This window comes from Microtus ochrogaster, linkage group LG8, assembly GCF_000317375.1.
Source record: "Microtus ochrogaster isolate Prairie Vole_2 linkage group LG8, MicOch1.0, whole genome shotgun sequence".
In the NCBI taxonomy this organism is placed as follows: domain Eukaryota; kingdom Metazoa; phylum Chordata; class Mammalia; order Rodentia; family Cricetidae; genus Microtus; species Microtus ochrogaster.
In genome coordinates this window covers 25503169-25524476 of record NC_022033.1, presented here as the reverse complement: position 1 = coordinate 25524476, position 21308 = coordinate 25503169, and the positions used below count along the sequence as shown (strand labels likewise).

Genomic DNA, 21308 nt, shown 5'->3' with positions numbered 1-21308 from the left:
TGCAGGCTGCACCAACAGTAAAGAACGTGCTTCAGCAGCAGCTCTGGATGAAGGTTCCGTGAATCCACGCTGTTGTCTTCCTTGGTGCCATTAAGGATGGCCCCTGCCTCAGAGCACAGGGATCCTTAACCACAGACTCAATCTGAACAGTGAATGAATCTGACAGATTGGCTGCTTCTCATTCATACTGTAACGGAAACCATAGCCCAGGATTTAATGTCCTTTATTTTGTGCTTAAAATATACATAGAAAAGAAGGGTGGAGGGAGATTAGGAGAGAAATGATTAGCCTGTGCTAAAGTAAGCGCTTGAAATTCTAGTCAGAGCTAAGCCCAATGGTAAAGGAGCAATTGATGTTGGAAGACAGCTACAAGAAGTCTGGTTAAAGCCTAAATGAGCTGTGTCTCATTAGCTCAAAATTGTTTATAATGATCCTCAAGAAAACAGGCATCCATAGTTGTCAGGTCCACTGCCATGCAGGGGTGGCCTGAGAAAAGGCTGTCTCTATGCCCGGTGTGATGCACAGAGCGTCTACTGGAATCGGGTGGAGAACTTAGGAGACACGGGCACAGTCAGCGGCAGCTCGCTGGACTTCACCTCCACGGCTGTGTACTTGCGGATCGGATTCGCCTTGTGCACCTGAGGAGGAGGAGAGCAAAACTCCAGTGAGAAGGATGCTGCAGAACTACGCAGTCGCTTGCTTTGTCTTTTAGAGGAACCCGGTTGGAAAGCTTGACAGGGCACAATTACAAATATCAAATGGAGAAGTAGGGTGTCCTAACAGGTTTCTACTGTCACTTACTGGGTCCCTCACTAAGAATGTCAAACTCATCCTCAGTGTAGCTTACTAGGGAGAGTAATAGAGCCTTTCTCAACCATGGCAGACAAAGTCACAAGGTAAAAAATTGTGCCAGAGCCTAGAGCAATGGCTCGGGGATTAAGTGAGTGCATTGATTGCTCTTCCAGAGGACCTAGGTTCAATTCCCAGCACCTACAACCATCTGTAACTCTAATCCCAGGGTATCTGTCACCCTCCTCTGACCTCAGAGGACACCAACAAAGCACACACAGGGTGGATATGCATACATGCAAGCAAAACATTTATATGCATAAATTAATAAATCTTAAAATTAAAAAAAAATATGTAATATTTTTAAAAAGGAGACCTAATGCCCCTTTTCTAGCTTCCGTGGGTACTCCAATGTAAGTGGTACACAGAAGTATGTAGTCAAAACACTCATATCTAAAAATAAAAAAAATTAAAAAAAAAATCACCAGAGTAAAGTTTTAAGCTTATTTGATTGACTTTTAGTATTCAACAAAATCAGTTCAAACCTAAAGGCAGAAGAGCAATAATCAAGAAGGCTGCTGGAGTGAGAGGTGTCAGCCACTCATGAAGAGTGTAAGATCAATCTCAGAGTTAGCCAGTTTAATGCAGCAACAAGCAGCAGTGACTACTTGTGCTTAGGATGCTACAAGGACCTACACCGAGAATTGCTATAGAGACAGATTTATACTGGGAACAAACTCAGGTACCAGGCAGATAGCTGAAAAAGAAAAAAAAAAAGGGAAGAAATAATATGACAAAGTAGAGGCTGATTTTCGGGGTGTACGTGGGAGAGATGGTACTGTTCCCCTCACTCGGCTGTCAGGTGGATGTGGAATAGCTTGCCCCAGCTCCACCAGAAAACACAACAGAGACGAGCCAGGGTTTGGCAGTGCACACGCTGCCCAGTCGATTACCAGTTCTCTCCGTAGCCTGGCCAGCTCCTCCTTTTGCTGCTGCTCTTCCTGTTGCCTGACCTCCTCCAACTGCTGCATCTTCCAGGCTTCCATTTCAGCCGTCCTCTTCTCCAGCTCCTGCCGCTCCTTGGCTCTCCTCTCGGTGGCCAGTTGAAAGGGTTCCTGAACTAGAGAACCGGAAGGGTTCTCTGAGTACAGAAACAGAGACAACATTGATGCAATGCAGTACTTCATAAACCTAGTCCCCCAGGACTAGGCCAAGTGGAGAGACTTGGCTAGCACCCAAAGGCCACTGAGGAAGAAGCGTGGAGTAAAGTCACATTACAGACTTGCAATGCTGAGTAGCTGGGAAGGCTTACCGAAATAATTTAGTGTAAATGAGACAAAAGCAAGACCCAGAGAGGTGAAGTAGCTTGCTCAACCCTGTGTGCTAAGTAGAAGAATCCCAACTTCCTGCCATGTTGCCCACAGCTAAGAAATCTCCACACCCTTCCCTCATCCACTGGCTCTCTTCCTGGGTATGACTAGCCTGTGACTATCACTGAAAGGCCAGCTGTGACTCCCACGACTCCTGTTCTACCACAGTTGCCCCAATACACGACACCTTAAGGGTGCTACTAGGTCCAACAAGAGCAAAAGGTCGGGTCTGAGGGAAGAAAGCTGCCATCCTCTCAGGGAAGAGTTCTTGTTGGCATAGCAAGTCCTAGAAACCCATTCTGGCCCAGCCCCCGGTAGCACATAAAATACTACCAGCAACTGATTTCTTCTCCTTCTTGGGAACAAAGGGCTCTTGGAAGATGACGGTGTTTGGACGAGCCTTGAAGCAAGCTGCTTCCTTCTGCTGCTTCTGCTCTTCCTCCAGCTGTTAAAAGGAAAGCCTGTGAGACAGCAGCATACAGTGGCTCCTGACGACTGCAGCAGCAGCAGCACATGTTCGGGAGGTTCTGGGCTGGCTGTTAAAAAGCTAGCACTTCCTACCCCTTATTTCCTGTGAGTGAGTGGTCAGACCCAGAGGCTCAATTAAATCAGGGTCAGTTTTTGTTTTGCGGAGAGAAAGAGAATATAGTGATAGTAGCAAGATTAGATGACAATTATACCAGCCTATAAGCAATCAATCAATCATGCCTTTAATCGCCTATTATAATATATAAAGATCAGTTATATCACATACCATGCTGAGAAAACAGCCTGTCTTATTGAGAACCAATTCTCTCAGCATGATTTTTTACCAAAGCACCAACTTAAGGAAACAGATGAAAAAGAAGTTACAGAAACTCTTGACTAAGGAGTCCTGCACCACCAGGTGACTGCTAACGCAGAAGCAAAATTCAGCCTTCTGGCCAAATGCAACTAGAACTAAGAATAGTATTTACATGTTCAAATATACATATGGGGCAAATGGGGAAAGAAATTATTTGACAAAAGTAGTAAGTAACCTATTAAACTTAAAATAAACGTTACCTGACCTTTTACAGAAAAACCAATGTGACTCCTGGTTTACACAGAATATATTAAAGTAATCAAATCTCTCATCCCAGACGATTTCAAGAGATAGTGGATCTACCTGTCCAACCTCTAGTCCCGCCCACTCACTACACACCCATCAACCAACAACATTCCAGCTGCTCCCTATTCCTACCTGGTGCTTCCACAGCTCCGTCTTATAGGCGCCTCTCTTGTCTGTCTCCAGCAAGAAAGGCTCAGCTTGAGTCACATTCTTTACCTTTTTCTCTGGCAAATTAATGGTGTCAAAATCGGGCAGAGGAAGTGCCTTGAACTTGGGCACCTAATGGAAAAGCAAACAGAAGAGTAACATAAGGATCTTCGATCAATGGGGAAGTCAGGAAAACTTATCCCACAGAGGACATCTGATTCTGTTGACGACTTCGGTACCTTCCCACCTTCAAATCTCTGAATAAAATAGATAAACACAAAAACTTACAAGGAACTCTTGCCAGACTTGGCAATGCACACCTATATGCCCAGACCTCTGGGAGCTGATGAAGCAGGGTTAGGAGATCAACGCATCTGCCTAGACTACATAGTGAGACAATTATCTCAAAAGTCAAACAGAACCAAAAAAAAGCCTATTAGCAAGTATGCTGGTGAGCATTTTGCCAGCTTGACACAGTCAGGGTTATCTGAAAAGGGGAAAATTCAACTGAGAAAACATGGCCAATCAAGAACCTTCTTCCCGCCGGGCGGTGGTGGCGCACGCCTTTAATCCCAGCACTTGGGAGGCAGAGGCAGGCGTATCTCTTGTCAGTTCGAGACCAGCCTGGTCTACAAGAGCTAGTTCCAGGACAGGCTCCAAAACCACAGAGAAACCCTGTCTTGAAAAAAGCAAAAAAAAGAACCTTCTTCCCAAGTGCGGTATTTTATCATGGCAATAGAAAGCAAACTGAGACAGATAGAAAGCAATATTTGTTCCTAAGTATGTGCACGAACCTGAAAGACAGGAAGCTAAGTCAGTTCTCAAAGCCACATGGTCTAGCAGAAAAGCAATTGACCTTTCTCTACCCCAAAGAAAACCTAGGTTTTCCTCCTAATCCTTCCAAAACTAGCCTTCTTGTGCCAGGCAGATTACTTAAGTTACTTGCCCAAAACAGATTTCCAAAGGGGTCTTGCAAGCATCAGTGGAAAGCAATGGTTTTTATAGTAATTTCATATAAAAGGCATACACATACTTTTTATTAGAAACTATATTTTCATATATTTAGTAAAAGTTCCCTGAATGCCAAGCAGTGTTGGCGCACACCTTTAATCTCTGCACTCGGGAGGCAGAGGCAGACCTATCTCTGTAAGTATGAGGCCAGCCTGTTCTACAGAACAAGTGCCAGGACAGGCTCCAAAGCCACACAGAGAAACCCTGTATCAAAAACCAAAAACAAAGTTCCCTAAGTGAGGTGTGGTGATACATCCCTATAATCCCAGTACTTAGGAGGCAGAGGCAGGACAAACACAGATTCAAAGCCAGTCTGGTCTACACAGCATGACACTGCCTTAAAAAAAAAAAAAAAGCAGAGGGGGGGGGGAAAGCTTCCCTTTAAGAGATCAAAGAATAGTATTTTGCAAAATAAAATACCTACCTCTCCTTTCTGCATTTCTTTTATTTTCTTCTCCTTCTGCAACTGGCGCTCTTTGTCCCGGGTATCAAAGGAGAAAGGGCACACCTCCACGTTTCTGGCCTCTGGGATGTGGGGCTTGTACGGCACCCCATAATGTGGCACAGGTTGAGCTCGTATCACAACTGGTTTATCCTCTTCCTGAGAGAGAAACTACAGTTTAGAAACAAGACTCCTCAAGACTCCCTGTCCACCCACCTCAGAATGGGAACTCAGAAGACTGTATGAGATTAAGTCACTCAGCCTGAGATGTGACTACAGAAACCTAGCTTCCTTTTCTATCAAAGATGGACAATGCCAACTCAGCTGCCACACCACAGGTCATTGCAACGTAAAAACATTCGGTAAACAACAACACAGTTACTCTAAAAATCAAGTTCCTCACAGGGATGCTGGAATAACTAATGAGACCCAACAGGCAAAATGAGGAGCAGAAGAAAGTACTAGGCAAGCATACTTCCACCTTAGACTCTGACTCAGACTCTAGACTCCACTAAAACATGTGACTGGAATTAATGGTTGCCAAACCCAGAATAGGACCAAGTTAGTTGTTTGGGTTCAAGCTAGTAACATAAGATTACCGTGTATTTTAGTTTCCACTGAACCTATAAAAAGGTTTATGCTGAGGTTTGCTATAAAATTACCCTAACTCTGGATATATATAGATAAAATAGGAGATGTAATAAGAAGCCAGCATGATCAATGACAATTAACATTTTATAGTTCCATGAATCACCACTTTCAGACACCTTTGTGACCCTTGTGTATCAAGGACAATACAATGTAATTGCTTTTTTAAAAGTCCCTCTCTGAGCAGTGACAATAATTCAGGGAACTCTTGACCATGTTACAAAGCCAGCACGACCAATGCTAGAGGAATGGACAAGCCTCTAGTGCTTAACTTCCCTGCTGTTTTCACAGACTGCAACCCGTTATCGCTCAAAGTCGAGAGTCACACCTTACCAGTCGCTCTCAGAGGAGCAAAACAGATGGTCAAACATTTATATCATTCTTACAGACTAGAGCTGATTGCCTTTGGGCCCCATTAATTGTAAAAACTCAAATTGATGATGCAGAAAAAAAGGAAACATCCTCCTCCCAAGCAATCACCTCATCTTCTCTGGGGGGCAATCGAATTCTGTTCTTCAATGCAAAAACTGGTGACTTGGGGACAGTGGCTGGAATTACCTTCTTTTCAGGAACACCCTAGGAGGAGCACACAGTTCAATTAAATATTCCAGAACAATATTTCCAGTACACAACATGAAATACTAGAACCCAGGCTGAGAAAATAAAACCCAGATGAGCAGACACGTGCCAACAAGCCTGACCTGCATTTGATCCCTTAACCCATGGTGGAGAGAACCAACTCCCAAAACTATCCTGATCTCTACATGAGTGTTCAAGGACTAACACTCTCATACAAACATCACACACACACACACACACACACACAACCAAAAAAGGGAAATTAAATGCCTTCAAATGTTCATGTGCTGAGACAGCAGAGGCCTCCACTGTGAGCACTGTCAGGACCTCCAGGAGCCTCACTCACGGAAACCAAACTGATCATGTGTAAATCCCGTATACAAAATGGTGCAGTATTTGCATTAACTGATGTACATCTTCTCATATAGTTTATGTCATTATTGTATTACTCATAATACCTAACACGATGAAAATGTGTTAAATATATTTATTCTAGCATATTTATTATATCATATTATGTGAATTTATTATATCATACAATGTAGGGAATATTAGCCAAGGAAAGAAGTTTGTACATGATCAGTACAAATGTATTTTTTTTCTAAATATTTTTCCATCCATGGTTAGTTGAATTCACAGATGCAGAACCCATTAATTACAGTTGATTGTACATGCAAAAGTTTATTGTACCTATTTATTTTTATTTTATGTGTATGAGTATTTGGCTGCAAGTATGTATATATGTGCACCATGTGATGCCTGGTATCAGAGAGGTCAAGAGGGCATTGGGTACCTTGGACTGGAGTGATGGATAGCAGTACACCACAACCTTATGAGTACTGGAAATCAACCCAGCTCCTCCAAGAGTCATGAATGCTCATAACTGCTGAATCATCTTTCTAGAAAGCCCCAGATTTTCTGTTTTCTGAAGACTTCTATCTTCACAGGAAATTCAGTCCGCAGACTTTGTCATTAATATGCTTTCACATGTTTTAAAAATCTGTATTAAGTGTTTTGCCTTGGGTTTCAGGTCCCCTGGAGCTGAAGTTACAATTCTTACTACAACAAATCTGACGTTCGGCTACACCCAGCACAGATGGACAGACAGCACCACTGCGTGGTGAGCTGCACTAGGACTGTGACAAGGGAAGAAAGCCTAGAAGCCAGGGTTCTGCTCTAGCCCAGCTCTGCTTCCCACCTGCACGAGGGAGAGCACATCAACAGCTTCCCAGGCCAGAAATTCTCACAAAGCAAAGCAGTTCAATATCTAAGGACTCATTTAGTTTGGAAAGACCCCCTCCCCTTTCATTTTTTTTTTACCTTTCTCTGCTTCCAACCCGGGGATACAGTAAGAGTGGTCTGCTTACAGTATAAAGAGAAGCAATGAAACCCCTAAGCAGCAGCCACACAGACAGCTCGCAGAGCAATTGATCCTCATAATTTCAGAAAGGAAAAGGTGTTCTGTAAGGAATGATCTGGAGTCCAGCATGCGTATCAGTTGTTTACAAATACCTGTAACTCCCATGAATCATACACCCCCCCCCTTTGACCTCCATATAAATAAAACAAACCTTTTAAGAAAAAAGAAAGAAATCTTTGGGGAACCAGTGAGATGGTTCAGGGGGTACAAGTGTTTGCTGCCGAGAATGGTGATCAGAGAGTTCCATTCTTGGAACTCCCAAATAAACACAAAAAAGTTATGGTTAGCCAGGAATAGTGGTGTACAACTTCAATCCCAGACTTATCTCTGTGAATTCAAAGCCAGCTTGGACTAACCACCAAGCCAGTTTCAGGCTAGCCAGGGCTACATGAGTGCCCCCCCCCCCAAAAAAAATAAATAAAAAGGAAAGAAAAAAGTTAGTCAAAGCCAATGAGGGCCTCTATTAGACACAAAGAAAAAGCCAGGCGATGGTGCTCACACCTTTAATCCCAGCAGCAGAGGCAGGCAGATCTCTTTGAGTTCGGGATCAGCCTGGTCTACAAAGACAGTTCCAGGACAGTCAGGGCTTGTTACACAGAGAACCCCATCTCAGAAAACAAAACAAGAAAACCTGTCCTGGAACTAGCTCTAGTAGTCCAGGCTGGCCTCGAACTCACAGAGATCCACCTGCCTCTGCCTCCCCGAGTGCTGGGATTAAAGGCGTGTGCCACCACCGCCCAGCTAAGTTTCCTTTTTGTTATTTTTACATTTCAATTTCAAATTCCTTGAGGCCCAGGAATGTCGCCATTTGCATCTGTCTGCCTCCTCTACAGTGTAGGGCAGTGGTCCTCAACTCTCCTGATGCCGTGACCCTTCAATACAGTTTCTCATGTTGTGGTGACAGCAACCATAAAATTATTTCCTACTGTTACTTCTAAACTGTAGTTTTGCTACTGTTATGAATCATAATGTAAATATCTGTGTTCTTTTATGGTCTTAAGCAATCCCTAGCAAATGGGTCGTGACCCACAGGTTGAGAACCTTTGGTGTAGGGTTAGTGATCCAAATTCTCTTCCTGGCTTGAAAATCCACCAATCCCTACGCTTGCTTTGAAATTCCACCAATCCCCACCCTAGAAAGCTCTACCCTGGAAAGCTCCTCCCCCAAGAAACCCTATATAAGCCTATCTCCTCCTCAGTTCTTTGCTGCTTCTCAACTGAGCAGAGGCAGTGACCCAATAAATCTCTTGTGTGAGGTTTGTTGTGCAGTGTGACTTGTGGTATTCCTTGGCTCCCCACAGCCAGGAAACCCCTCTCAGAGCTGTAATACTTGTAGAGGAGAAACCTCTCCCCCAAAGAGCTGTACACTTCCACAGAGCACCTACAGGAGATGTGGGGATGAGAGCATGCACTCTATTCTACCAGGCTCTGCCAGCTTTAAGGACAAATGCCTGTCTTATTCCCCCTTTGAGCTCCCAGTGTCTAGCACAGATTATAGATAGGAACTGGTATACATCAGCTTATAATGTCTCTCACGGGGCTTTCAGTTAAAGAGGGAATGATGATTATTCCTAGGTATGATCATGGTTTTTATAAAGCCTTGTAAGTATAACTTGAGGTTGCAAGGCAACACACAGCAAGTCGCACAATGGCATGAAATTTGCAGTACTGGATACCAGGAGGTAGATACAAGGACATCTCTGCATCCTAGAAGTTTAAGACAAGACTGAGCTACAAAGCAAGACCCCACCTCAAAGGAAAGAATAATTATTTCACCAGTGCATTGTGTGTTAGTTTATACTTTATCAACTTGAGCTTTTACAGATCCTGGTTATCTATGCAAGGTTCAGAAACCAACCTTGCCAATCCTGAGGGAGGACGCCATACAAAAGGGGACATGTGTCAGCATCACAGCCAGCACAAGGATGTCACCTCTACTATGTGTCACCAAAGCTTGGCCCTCTACAGAGCACTCTCTGAAGTTTCTCTCCCTCTTCTCAAGTTCTGCAGCCCATTAACTACATCTCTTGCCCGGGCATGGTGGTGAACACCTTACTCAGCACTTGGAGGCAGAGGCAGATGGGTCTCCAGTGAGTTTAAGGTCAGCCTGGCCTACAAAGTGAGTTCCTTGACAGTGAGGGCTACACAGAGAAACCCTGTCTTGAAAAGTCAAACAAAAAAACCCAAACCCCAGAAAAGTTACATCTCTTTTCAGAACACATCCACCTATGAGTCTATAAATTTTTTTGAGTCTCTATTATTTACCCACTCGTTGCCTCTTACTAGACTTGACGTTTTAAGACCAAAATCCAATCTTGCTGGATCTTTTTGTCATTCTCCAGACTGATACAATGACGCCCCACTCACGTACCAACATGAAATTTGTGAGTAGGCGGATCTTTAGTCATGTGCAAAACACTTCTGCCTGCACCTCAAGTATTCTTACCACAACATCCTCCAGGATCTTAGTTGGGCACGGTCTGGAATGAAACTCAAAGTGTTCATCCTCTGATTTTTTCTTTGATTCTCTCTCCTGAATTCGTTTCTCAATTTCCAAATCAAAACCAACAGGCTGGGTGGGAGGTTTAACAGGTATCTTGGGCAAGACAGGGCCACTTTCAAAAATTCTGGGATCAAGTTCCCGAGCTTTGAATTTGTATCTGTAAGGAGGGAATTTAAATAATAAACAAAAAAGGCTTTTTAAATTAAACTACACAAAGTAGAACAAAACCTATAAATAAGCAATAAGATGATCCACCATGTACAGCAAAATCTCTCCTCTCCATCTTCTCTTCACCTCCTGAGAAGACTAAACAAGGCAGGTGGGAATATGGAGGCTTGGGACTCCATGATGGCAAGCACCTGTAATCCTAGCATTCAGGAGATAGGGGACCAGAAACTCAAGTTTAGGGCTGGTGAGCTAGCTGGCTCAGGGGTTAAAAGCACTGGCTGCTACTCCAAAAAGCCTCAGTTCCCAACAGAGAACAACCATCTCTAACCATCTCCAGTTCCAGAGGAGATGATATACTCTTTCACTAGGCACCAAGCATGCCAGTACTGCAGACAATACATGAAGGCAAAACTCCCATAAATATAAAATTAAATTAAAAAAAAATCAAAGGCATCCTTGGCTAATAGCAACTTTGAGGTCAGCTAGGAATACATAAAACCCTTGTCTTAAAAAAAAAAAAAAAGTAGGGGCAAGCAAGGCTGGTCTGCAATCCAAGCAATTCAAGCCGAGGCAAGAGAATTGGACAATTAGACATACCTGTGCTACAAAGCCAGCCCAAGCAACTTAGTGAGCTCGACTTGAAAGTTAAGAAGGACTGGAACGTAGCTCAACAGTAGTGTTTGTCTTACGTGCACAAAGGCCCTGGGTTCACCCCAACACCATAATGATCAGGAAAGATCTAGGCAGACAAGTTCCAGCCTTTTCTAAGAGGAGAGCTATAAAAATCCTTTGACAGCCAGGAAGAGGTAAGGTCTACCCAGACTAGGAATCCAAAACTAAGTTCTGCTACTTGCACTTCGGCTTTGGACTTTTACCAGATTGTGCTCCAGGGCACCTCCACATTCCCACCTCAGTCACAGTGACAGGAGCACAGTCTACAGAGCCACCATAAGAAGGAAAACAGCAACTGCTGCCCCCATAGGGCCGAAAGCAAACAGGCAGGCTTTGCTAGCCTTCCTCAGACATGCCAGCAGGACTCACTGCTGCAGCTTCTCAAGCTCCTCAGCTTCCTGTTCTGCTGCACTTTTGCAGGTCACAACTCTCGCACGGTATTTAGTTTGCAGTATGGGAGTCTGGGGGTCTCTTGAGATCTTGGTCACAGATCTGGAGGGTAACAAGTCTGTAAAGCAAAATCAAAGACATTTGCTTAGTTCTCCAAAATCCAATTGACCTGTAAATGCTGACCCAACCAGACAGAAAATGGACAAAGCAGAGCGCCTGGCTTTGTGTGCTCAACCCACAAATGTTCCCTCCCTTCTTATCGAAGGGTAAATTCTTCTGCCATCTTTGCACTGAAAACTTAACTATGCCGATGGAGGTCTCTGCCATTGCATAGGCCTTTCGACTGACAACAATCTACTTTGCTTGTTGTTAACAATGTTTTATTACTCCTCGTTTGTATAGTGGTGAAAAAAAAAAACAACAATGTTTTATTACAGTTTTCAGACCTTTACAAACCAATGAGAAATTCCCAACTTTATGAATTTCACAACAAACATCCGTATCACTTATAGCAAGTCAATGGTAAAGCCAGGCATGATAGTACATGCCTGTAATCCCAGCAATTAGGAAGCTGAGGCAGGAGAATCAATACTTGATGCCTAACCTAGGCTACATTTCAACTTCAAACCGACCTCACTATAGCTACACCAAGCAGGGAGGCAAAGAAGTCAGATAGTAACTGGGGAAAGTTAGAGACAAACAGAAAGAGCAAGAGCAACTATCCCAACACATCAGTATTTAGAGCCGTGGTTCTCAACCCTCCTAATGCTGCAACCCTTTAATATAGTTCCTCATGTTGGAGAGCCCCAACTATAAAATTATTTTTGTAGCTACCGCATAACTGTAATTTTGCTACTGTTATTAGCCGTTAAGCAAATATCTTTGCTTTCCGACAGTCTTAGGTGATCTCTGTGAAAGGGTCATTTGACCCCCAAAGAGGTTATGAGCCACAGGTTGAGAACGGTTGATTTAGAACCTTAACAATGCTCACAGAGCATTAACAAGCCTGACAATTTTCAATCTAGACCTTATATAAAGGTGAGAAAAATTATTATCTGACTCATTTACTGGAGTCTGTGGAAACAGAATCTGACTATGAAGGTGTGATTAGAAGAAAACTTAGTTCCATAAAGATTAAATAAAGTCATTATTTTCATAATATAAAATGTCAGGATATAGTAGCAATCTTAAGGAACACTGTAGTTAGGGTTGAGAATGTAATACATCGGTAGAGTGATTGACCAGCATACACAAGTCCTTAGGCTGAATCCCCAGCACTGAAAAGGAAAACAGAGAAATACTGCATTTAAAGTAAGTAACTCACGTGGTCACCTACAACAAAGTGCTAAGCAATGCCTAATAGGAAGAGAAAATTTACAGAGAGCTTAAAAGCGCACCCTGTTTTACCCAAAATATTAGCCATATTTGTTTTTGAGTCTGGGTTCTTTGTCGTCCACGCTAGCCTTGAAATCACTATTTAGACCAAGTTGACCTTGAGCCCCCACCTCCCAAATGCTCAGATTAGAAGCATACACCACCAACCCCCTTAGCCACATCTCCTGGTAAGTTATTTTACAGTACTTTTTTCTTTTTTTCTTTTCTCAAGACAGGGCTTTTCTGTATAGCAGCAACCCTGGCTGTCCTGGAACTCACTTTGTAGACCAGGCTGGCCTTGAACTCACAAAGATCAGCCTACCTCTGCCTCCCAAGTGCTGGCACTAATGGCGTGTGCCATACCCAGCAACTATTTTCAATTTGTAGACTTTATCTTCTTGTAGAAATTTCTTTCATAAAGACAGAAACAAATAAAAGCCTTTCATCTGTCCACCACCAAGCCGGGACAAACGCATCAGCATTTGCGCCCGTTCCCCGTGCTCTCCGACTATCCCTCTAAACAACCACAGCTGCCGTGCTGAGACTGGCGAAGCAGCCCCAGCCAGCAAGGTCCGGGGAGGAAACTTACTCTCGTCCTTCTTATTCCTCAGGTGGTATCTACTAGGGGTTCGTTTGTGGAAGGCTTCGACCTGCTGTGCAATGGGCACATAGGTAGAAACTGCTTCGTCAAATGTTCTTTTCTTTCCTTTGGACAGATTGAAGGGCTTAACAATGGTGCATCCTTTAGTCACTCGGGCCTGTGAAGGGAAGAGCGGTTGAGCAAATTAAATGAGATCACAGCCACATACTTAGCCCAGCTGTGGAGCTAGGAGCCTTACACATACGAGTCCTTCAGCAAGGGTTACATCAGTCTGTGCAATCATGTTTCTTCTTTTGAAAAATCTAGCACTTAGCAAATTGTTTTGCTATAATAGTACATATGCAGTTTTCCCCAAGTATATAATGCTTTGAACCAATCAAGAACAAGTTTTCTTGGAATTCAAAGGGAAAGGGAAATGAAAGATAAAATCACTCATACGAAAATGGCATGGGCTGCTGGGTCTGCATCAGGTCAGGCAGAGGCCTAACTTAGCTCTCTCCACATAGACCCTCAAACTGATTGACACAAAAGTCTACCCACTGTGGAGCATTAACTTCTCATCTATTTTTAGTGAGGTTTTTGGTCGGGTCTCTCTGCGTAGCCTTGGCTGGTCTGGAACTCACTATGTAGACCAGGTGGCCTTTAACTCAAGAGAGATTCACCCATCTGCCTTTCCAGTGCTGGGGTTAAAGCCATGCACCACTAGGCCTGGCTCAATCATTAATTGTGAATGGAAGCAAAACTCAAGGGCACATTTCTAATGAGGCAGCGATGACAAATTCTTAAGGCTGACTTGAGCAGCGACAGAGTATGATCTCATCTCAAATAAAAGACAAAGATGACTATAAATGTGAGCAGCTCGCTACCTGCAGAATGTTGATTTAGGATCATCATTGCTTCTGGTGGTGCTCTGCTAATAAAACTAGACACAAGGCCGGGCAGTGGTGGCGCACGCCTTTAATCTCAGCACTCGGGAGGCAGGCAGAGGCAGGCAGATCTTTGGAAGTTCGAGGTCAGCCTGGTCTACAAGAGCTAGTTCCGGGATAGGCACCAAAGCTACAGAGAAACCCTGTCTCGAAAAACCAAAAAAACACAAAAAAACAAAAAACAAAACTAGACACATTTTGGCACCAGTCATACATATGATGTATAGACATTCATGCAGACAAAACACATGCACACATTAAATAAATAAATAGGGGAGGCTGGAGAGGTGGCTCAGTGGTTAAGAACACCTACTGTTCCTCCAGAGAACCTAGAGTTCAATTCCCAGCGTGCACATCAGGTAGCTCAGACAACCATCTAATTCCAGCTGTCAGGCAGTGATCCCACTTCCTCTTCTAAACTCCGCTATTACCCACACATACGTGACATGCACTCACAAGACACACAGGTATATACATAAAGAAAAAGAAATAATAAAAGTATTTAAAAATAAAACTTTGCCTGAAGTCAGGAGGGTGGTATACACCCAGCATCCCGTTATTGGGGAGGGGAAGGCAGGAGGGTCAGGAATCATCCTCAGCCACACAGTGAGTTTGAGGCAAGCCTGAACAAAATACACTCTGTTGTTTAAAAAAAAAATCAAACAGCTGGCTGGAGAGTGGTTCCACAGTTAAGAGTGCCTATTACTCTTTTGAAAATTAAAAAAAAAAAAAAAGGAGCAGAAGAGTGGTCATGAATTCCTTTAATCCTAGCACTTGGGGAGGCAGAGGCAGGAGGATCTCTACAAGTTCAAAGACAGTCTGGTCTACAGAACAAGTTCCAAGAAAGCCAGGGCTACAAAGAGAAACTTTGCCTCCAAACCCAACCACCATCACCACAAAAATAATAATAATAATAATAATAATTAAACTGAAAACAATGAGGTCTGCTCCAACTTCAGTTTTCACATGGACTCTGTTAGATCTTGAACTCAACACTGTAGCAACAAACTTTTTTAAAGATTTTTTTTCCTTCAGATTTGATGTTTATTTTTTGAAAGAACAGGTCCTAAAACCTTTATGCAAATAACTAACCCCTGGTTCTACCCCAATCTCCTTTATCAATTAGCAAATTTGTCCTGCAGGCTAAACTAGGTGTCAACTATGCTCACATGACCCTAGGTTTATGTCTTTTATTTCTGACATTATAATTACATCGTTTTCCCCTTTTCTTTCCTTCCTCCAAAGTCTCCCATATCATCACCACCCCAATTTCAGATTTATGGACTCTTTTTTATTAATTTTTGTTACATACATACATATATATATTCCTATATATAACCTGCTCAGTCTGTGTTCTGACTAGTCTTATGTCAACTTGACACAAGCTAGAATTATCTAAAAGGAGGGAATCTGAATTAAGAAAATGCCTCCATAAGATCTAGCTGTTTTTTTTTGTTTTTTTTTGTTTTTTTTTTTTGATCTAGCTGTTTTTATCTTAATGATTGATGTGGAGGGCCCAGACCACTGTGAGTGGTGTCATATAAAAAAAAACAACAACAAAAAACAGGCTAAGCAAGCCATGGGGAGAAAGCCAGTAAGCAGCACTCCTCCATGGTCTCCAAATCAGCTCCTGCCTCCAGAATCCTGCCCCGTGTGAGTTCCTGTCCTGACTTCCTTCAGTGATGAAGAGTGCTGCGGAAGTATAAGCCAAATAATCCCTTTCCTCCCAAGATTTCTGTGGTCACGGTGTTCTATCACACCACCAGTCACCCTAGCTAAGACAGTCTGTACAATGTAACTCATATGTATGTTTCAGGGCTGACCCTTTGTACAGCCAATGGATGTGCTCTTCCCTGGGAAGACTATTTCTCCAGCTCTCAGCATTCCTTAGTTACCTGTAGTTCTCTGAATAGGACTGAGGCCTCCTGAGCTTTCCCTCATCCATGTTAGCATGCCTACTGTGGCTGTCCTTGTTCAGCTCATGTTTAGGCAGTCACGTGGGTGAGACTGTAGCTTCTGACATTCCTAGGAGACACAATCTCACAGCAAACTCCCTGATCCAACTGGGGCTGGGCAGCCCTCGAATGCTGTGTCCAGTCTCATTAGCAGAGTACCACCAGAAGCAATGACGGCCCCATCTTCACATTTGCTGTCATCATTGTCTGTCATACTTCCCACACTCTCTTCTACACCTGAGCCTTCAGGTGCTGGAGAAAGCCTCTACAAATTTGCCACACATAATTTTATGTGCTTCCTATTCCATCTTAATTTTTACACCAACTTGGTAGCATGCTTTCCCAGGAGTGATTTGCTGACAGTCACAGTTCACAGGGAATTTGTATCTACCTTGATTCAAAAGTAAGCCTCAATCATCCTATATCGTAAATAATGACCACAAATGCTCCAGCTGAATCCTACTCAATTAGTAATAAGAATGCTGTTGCCTGGCAACTTACAGGCGATGCAGGATGCTTTCGAAGTTCAGACATGAAATTCATTTCTTTATACTCTTCCTGGTTCTTGGGATGTTGTTTGATTCGCTCATCTGTGAGGAAGTGAAAGTCAACTGTTTTGGTGACTTGGCTCACGGATTTCTTCACAGGTTGCACTGAGGAACAGAGGAACACAGTTAGCATTAAGAACAGAGAACACTCTTTCCGCATCTCTGTTACTATGGATCGAGGTTTTATGTTCGCTGAGTTCTAGTGGGCTTGAAGTCCTTTGCTCAGATGCAAACTAGGTAAGGAAGAAGAGTCGGCTACTGGGATGCAGTCAGAGCTTGGAGAAAGATATTCATTCTAATTGCTTTGATAGAGTCATGACCTCACCCCTCTTTGTGAATCGGTGCTAGAGGTGGAACCCAGGGCCTCACAGATTCTAGTCAAACACTCTATACTACTGAGAATCCAAGCCCATCGACTGACTTTAAAGGCAAAATTTAAGTCAAAATCTTTAATAGGGGACCCTATGAACTCCAAAGTCCTTTTCCAATAAAGTAAGCAGGGATCTCTAGCTTTGATGCCATCAATACCACTATGCTAGAACAATGCAAAGTCATACTTTCCCTTCTAAATGGAACTGAATTTGACAGAACTATTTTTTTCTCTTCCACCTTTAAGATGAGAAGGAAATGACAGGCTGGCCAGGCTGCCTGAATCTCAGTCCTTTTGCTGACACACAAGAGAAGAACAGCATGCTCTGAGAACGCACTGGTGTAGGTGGTCAGGTTGAGAAAGAAATCCTGGGATGCAGCCAGTTTTAAATAAATACATGTCTTATGCTGGCTACTCCAACTGGTGTTTTTGCTTTAGAGACCTCAAAAAATGCTACCAAAATTCCAAGAAGCACCCTCCTAGTTAAGGCCCAGCGAGGCGCAACAGACCTGGCCCTGCCAGAGCAAGCTTCTTGAACTCCTCATTCTTCTTCCGCATCTCCACCACCTCCTGCTGCATCTTCAGTCTTTTCTCCAGCTCCTGCTCCTCAGTGCTTTTGAGAACCTTCTGCCTAGAAACAAGAATCAGTAAGAGAGAAGAAAGGTAAAAAGGGTTAAGTGAGTCAAAGGATGCAAAAGCTGATGGGTACAACCTATGATATCTATCAAAACCAAAGTCTATCTACTAGAAACCAGTGTAGGCTTAATTAGGTAACATTAAGAGAAGATGGGTACTTTCCATGAAGACACTATAAAATTTTCAGAGAACAAAGCTTAAACTACACAAAACACTAGACACCAACAAAGACTCATGTATTTGTCTATACCAAAAATAAGCTTTTGTGCCACATGAAAAACTAAGCTAAAAAGCCAGAAAAGCCACAATAGAATTCCAGCACTTGGGAGGTTAAAGCCAGAGAACTGTAAACCAGCCCAGGTAACCTAGCTAGTTCCAGGTCCAACAGTGTAAGAAGGAAAGAAAAAGCCAGCCAGTGGTGATATATGGCTTTAATCCCAGCACTGGGGAGGGACAGGTAAGCAGATCTCTAGGTGTTCCTGGCCAGCCTGGTCTACAGAGAGAGATTCAGGGCAGCCAGATCTACAGAGAGAAGCCCCATCTCAAAAAACAAAAAAAATAAGTAAATAAATAATTTGATGCTATAAATATTGTATCAACTAGATCTGAAGCAATGTAAAATTAAAGAAGCAGATAAGGGGCTCGGGATATAGCTTTATAGTCAGAGCACTTACTAACATGCGAAATTTAATCTCCAGTACCACACACACCAGGAGAGGTGGTGGATATCTACATCACCCGCACTAGGGAAGTGGAGACTGAGAGCAGACGTTCAAGGTCATCCCTGGCCACTTATCTAATTACAGTCAGCCTATGCTACAAAAACAACAAAAAGGTGTGATACTGCAAATCTTTTTTTTTAATTTCAAAATAAAATTTATAATAAATATCAACACCCATAAAACCATTATCTATTATTAAACCAGTGGTTTCCTAATGTTGCGACCCTTTAAGACAGTCCTTCAAGTTGTGGTAACTCCAATCACAAAATTATTTTCATTCTTACTTCATAACTGTGATTTTGCTACTATTATGAATGTCATTATAAATATTTTTGAAGATAGAGGTTTGTCAAAGCGGTTGTGAGCCACAGGTTGAGAACTATTGTATTAAAATATGAACAAAATTTTCCAGAAAAAAACTGAAATAATCTCTTGGCAAATGAATAAAACTGACACCCTCCCCCCAAGTCGATTACTGACTGTAAAACCAAGGATAAGAAGCTCAAGGAGGCCTGTTCAACTGAGATGGGAAGAAGTTGTACTGATCTTGTCCTGTGAGTGTTTTTTGTTTTGTTTGCTTTTTAGCCCTGATTTTCTTGGCACTCTGTGAACCAGGCTAGCCTTGAACTGAAAGATCTGCCTGCCTCAGCCTCTGCCTCTGCCTCTCCCAAGGGCTGAGATTAAGGGCGTGCACCAGAGCCCAGCTTTCCCGTGTGAGTTTAAACCAGCACCAAGGCCAGCTGGCCTGGGTCTGAAAAGGCCTGGGATAAAACCGGACTCGCTGAACACAGCGGACAATGAGGACTACTGAGAACTCAAGAACAATGGCAATGGGTTGTTGATCCTACTGCACGTACTGGCTTTGTGGGAGCCTAGGCAGTTTGGATGCTCACCTTACTAGACCTGGATGGAGGTGGGTGGTCCTTGGACTTCCCACAGGGCAGGGAAGCCTGATTGCTCTTTGGGCTGATGAGGGAGGGGGACTTGATTGCGAGAGGGGGAGGGAAATGGGAGGTGGTGGCGGGGAAGAGACGGAAATCTTTAATAAATAAATAAATAAAAATTAAAAAAATAAATAAAATAAATCAGCATCTGTGAACATCTGCTTTCCATCTCGGCATCCTGCGGGTCACAGACAGCTTCCAGGGGGTTCCCGAAATAGCAGGTGTGCTGTACTTACTCTAAAGTTTACACTGGGGAAAGAGATTTACCTTGCAGGTGGAACAGCAGCCACAGTACGTCTGCCCTTGGCTTTCTCGAGACTTTCTCTCTCTTTTCTGGAAGTACTGCCTTCCTCCTCTTTCTCTGGTTTCTTTTTATGAGACCTTGAGTTCAAAATGAATAAAAATAAATAAATTTCAGCTTCCCGAAGCACACCCTCATCTGGGGGACTAACAACAACTGAAGCACAAGGCTCTTCAGTCCCATCGTCAGACCATACATAGCAACAGCTCCAACAGAGGTCGGTGAGGCATCTGCCATCATGTCAACCGACAGAAGACAGTAGTCAACCTTCCTGACAGCTATGATCTGTTTCTCAGTAAATTCAGAAGTAGCAACAATGTAGCCAGCTATAAGTAAGCACTGTACCTACTTTGCAGCCCCCACTGCAACTGGGAGATCCAAGTGACAATCTGAACAACTAAGATAAAATTTAAGATACAGTCTCTGGAGAAGGCCTCACTTTCCTGAGTGAGTGACAGCTGCCCCCTTTACAATCTACGCTCTTGAACATGGATGTACTGTCCACAGACACAGCAGCTGCTTTCTGGCAACAGCTCAAGCAGAATGAAAAAGCTAGGATGTCAGAGCTAAAAATCAACCAAAGCCTTCTTTTCCACAGAGACGTCTGAGAAGCAAAAAATTTAGTCACTTTAGAATATTCCTTGTGGTGAAACACATTCCCAAATAAATAAATAATAATAATAAGCACGAACATCATATATTCTGGTCAGTCTTTGCCACAGAAGAGCACTGGGGCAAACCTCTAAACTAAGATTCAAGCATCTCCAGAGGGGACACAGGGAACAGCTTAGGAGTTTCCCAATCTATAGCCAGCAGACTGTAAATGGACCCATGGGTAACTTTAATAACTCAGCACTCTCTGCTCAGGAGAGAGACCTACCTACCGCACAGGACAGAGGTCTGCAAGGCCAACGATAAAGCCTTGGCGACTTACATTTTCATTCTTTTGGGAGGTGGTAGGTCATGGGCAGGAGTGGTGCATCTCTTGGCTTTCATTTCAACAGGGGCATGTTTTTTGTCTTTGTGCTCCAAATCCTTCTGAGCAGAGAGTCTAAGGGATCTCCTATGGTGGAAATGACACAATTTATCCTATGATGAATATATTTACTACAGATACACAAACGTTCTTCAGACAGTAGAAGTTTGTCATACTGCAAGGCCAATAAAACATTTATTATCCATTCTCTAGTAACCTAATGTTAGTGAAAATTTGCTGTTTCCAACCATGAAATTCTGGTATTCAAATTTGCTGGTGGTTTATAAATTAGTCCTCAATAAAATTGACATTTAAAAACACCAGCAAAACAGACTAAATAGGGTCATGCTGTTGTAATCTCAGCACTCAGGAAAGCTAATATAGCAGACTGGCAAGACCTTGTTCACTTCCCAGGGGAGATAGGGAAATAGGATCACAACATCAACAACAAAAGACAGTGACCAGAAAACAAAGCAGTGATAGATCTAACCAGATTAATAATTATAATATAGTAATATAAATACAAGCTGACATTTCAAATAAAATAAAAATTAATGAGACCAGGTTTTTTGAGGGGGCTTTTGTTTTTTTTGTTTTGTTTTTTGTTTTTTCGAGACAGGGTTTCTCTGTGTAGCTTTGGTGCCTGTCCTGGAACTAGCTCTTGTAGACCAGGCTGGTCTCGAACTCACAGAGATCCATCCACCTGTCTCTTCCTCCCTAGTGCTGA

The 21308-nt window shown here is 43.0% G+C and overlaps 1 protein-coding gene across 1 annotated transcript in view; it reads right to left on the bottom strand.

Moving 5' to 3' along the window:
• Window positions 1–226: 226 nt before the first annotated feature.
• The window catches only part of Tpx2 (TPX2, microtubule nucleation factor), a 47490-nt gene continuing 26408 nt past the window's right edge, over window positions 227–21308 (bottom strand). The window contains exons 6-18 of the mRNA XM_005363210.3: window positions 20540–20668; window positions 19572–19685; window positions 17512–17633; window positions 16586–16737; window positions 13192–13360; window positions 11208–11346; window positions 9942–10155; window positions 5978–6073; window positions 4832–5008; window positions 3382–3528; window positions 2493–2604; window positions 1743–1930; window positions 227–638 (exon numbers count right to left, since the gene is read on the bottom strand). Coding sequence (XP_005363267.1) covers window positions 531–638; window positions 1743–1930; window positions 2493–2604; window positions 3382–3528; window positions 4832–5008; window positions 5978–6073; window positions 9942–10155; window positions 11208–11346; window positions 13192–13360; window positions 16586–16737; window positions 17512–17633; window positions 19572–19685; window positions 20540–20668 — 1867 coding nt within the window. The 3' untranslated portion in view covers window positions 227–530. The remainder of the gene's footprint in view (window positions 639–1742; window positions 1931–2492; window positions 2605–3381; window positions 3529–4831; window positions 5009–5977; window positions 6074–9941; window positions 10156–11207; window positions 11347–13191; window positions 13361–16585; window positions 16738–17511; window positions 17634–19571; window positions 19686–20539; window positions 20669–21308) is intronic.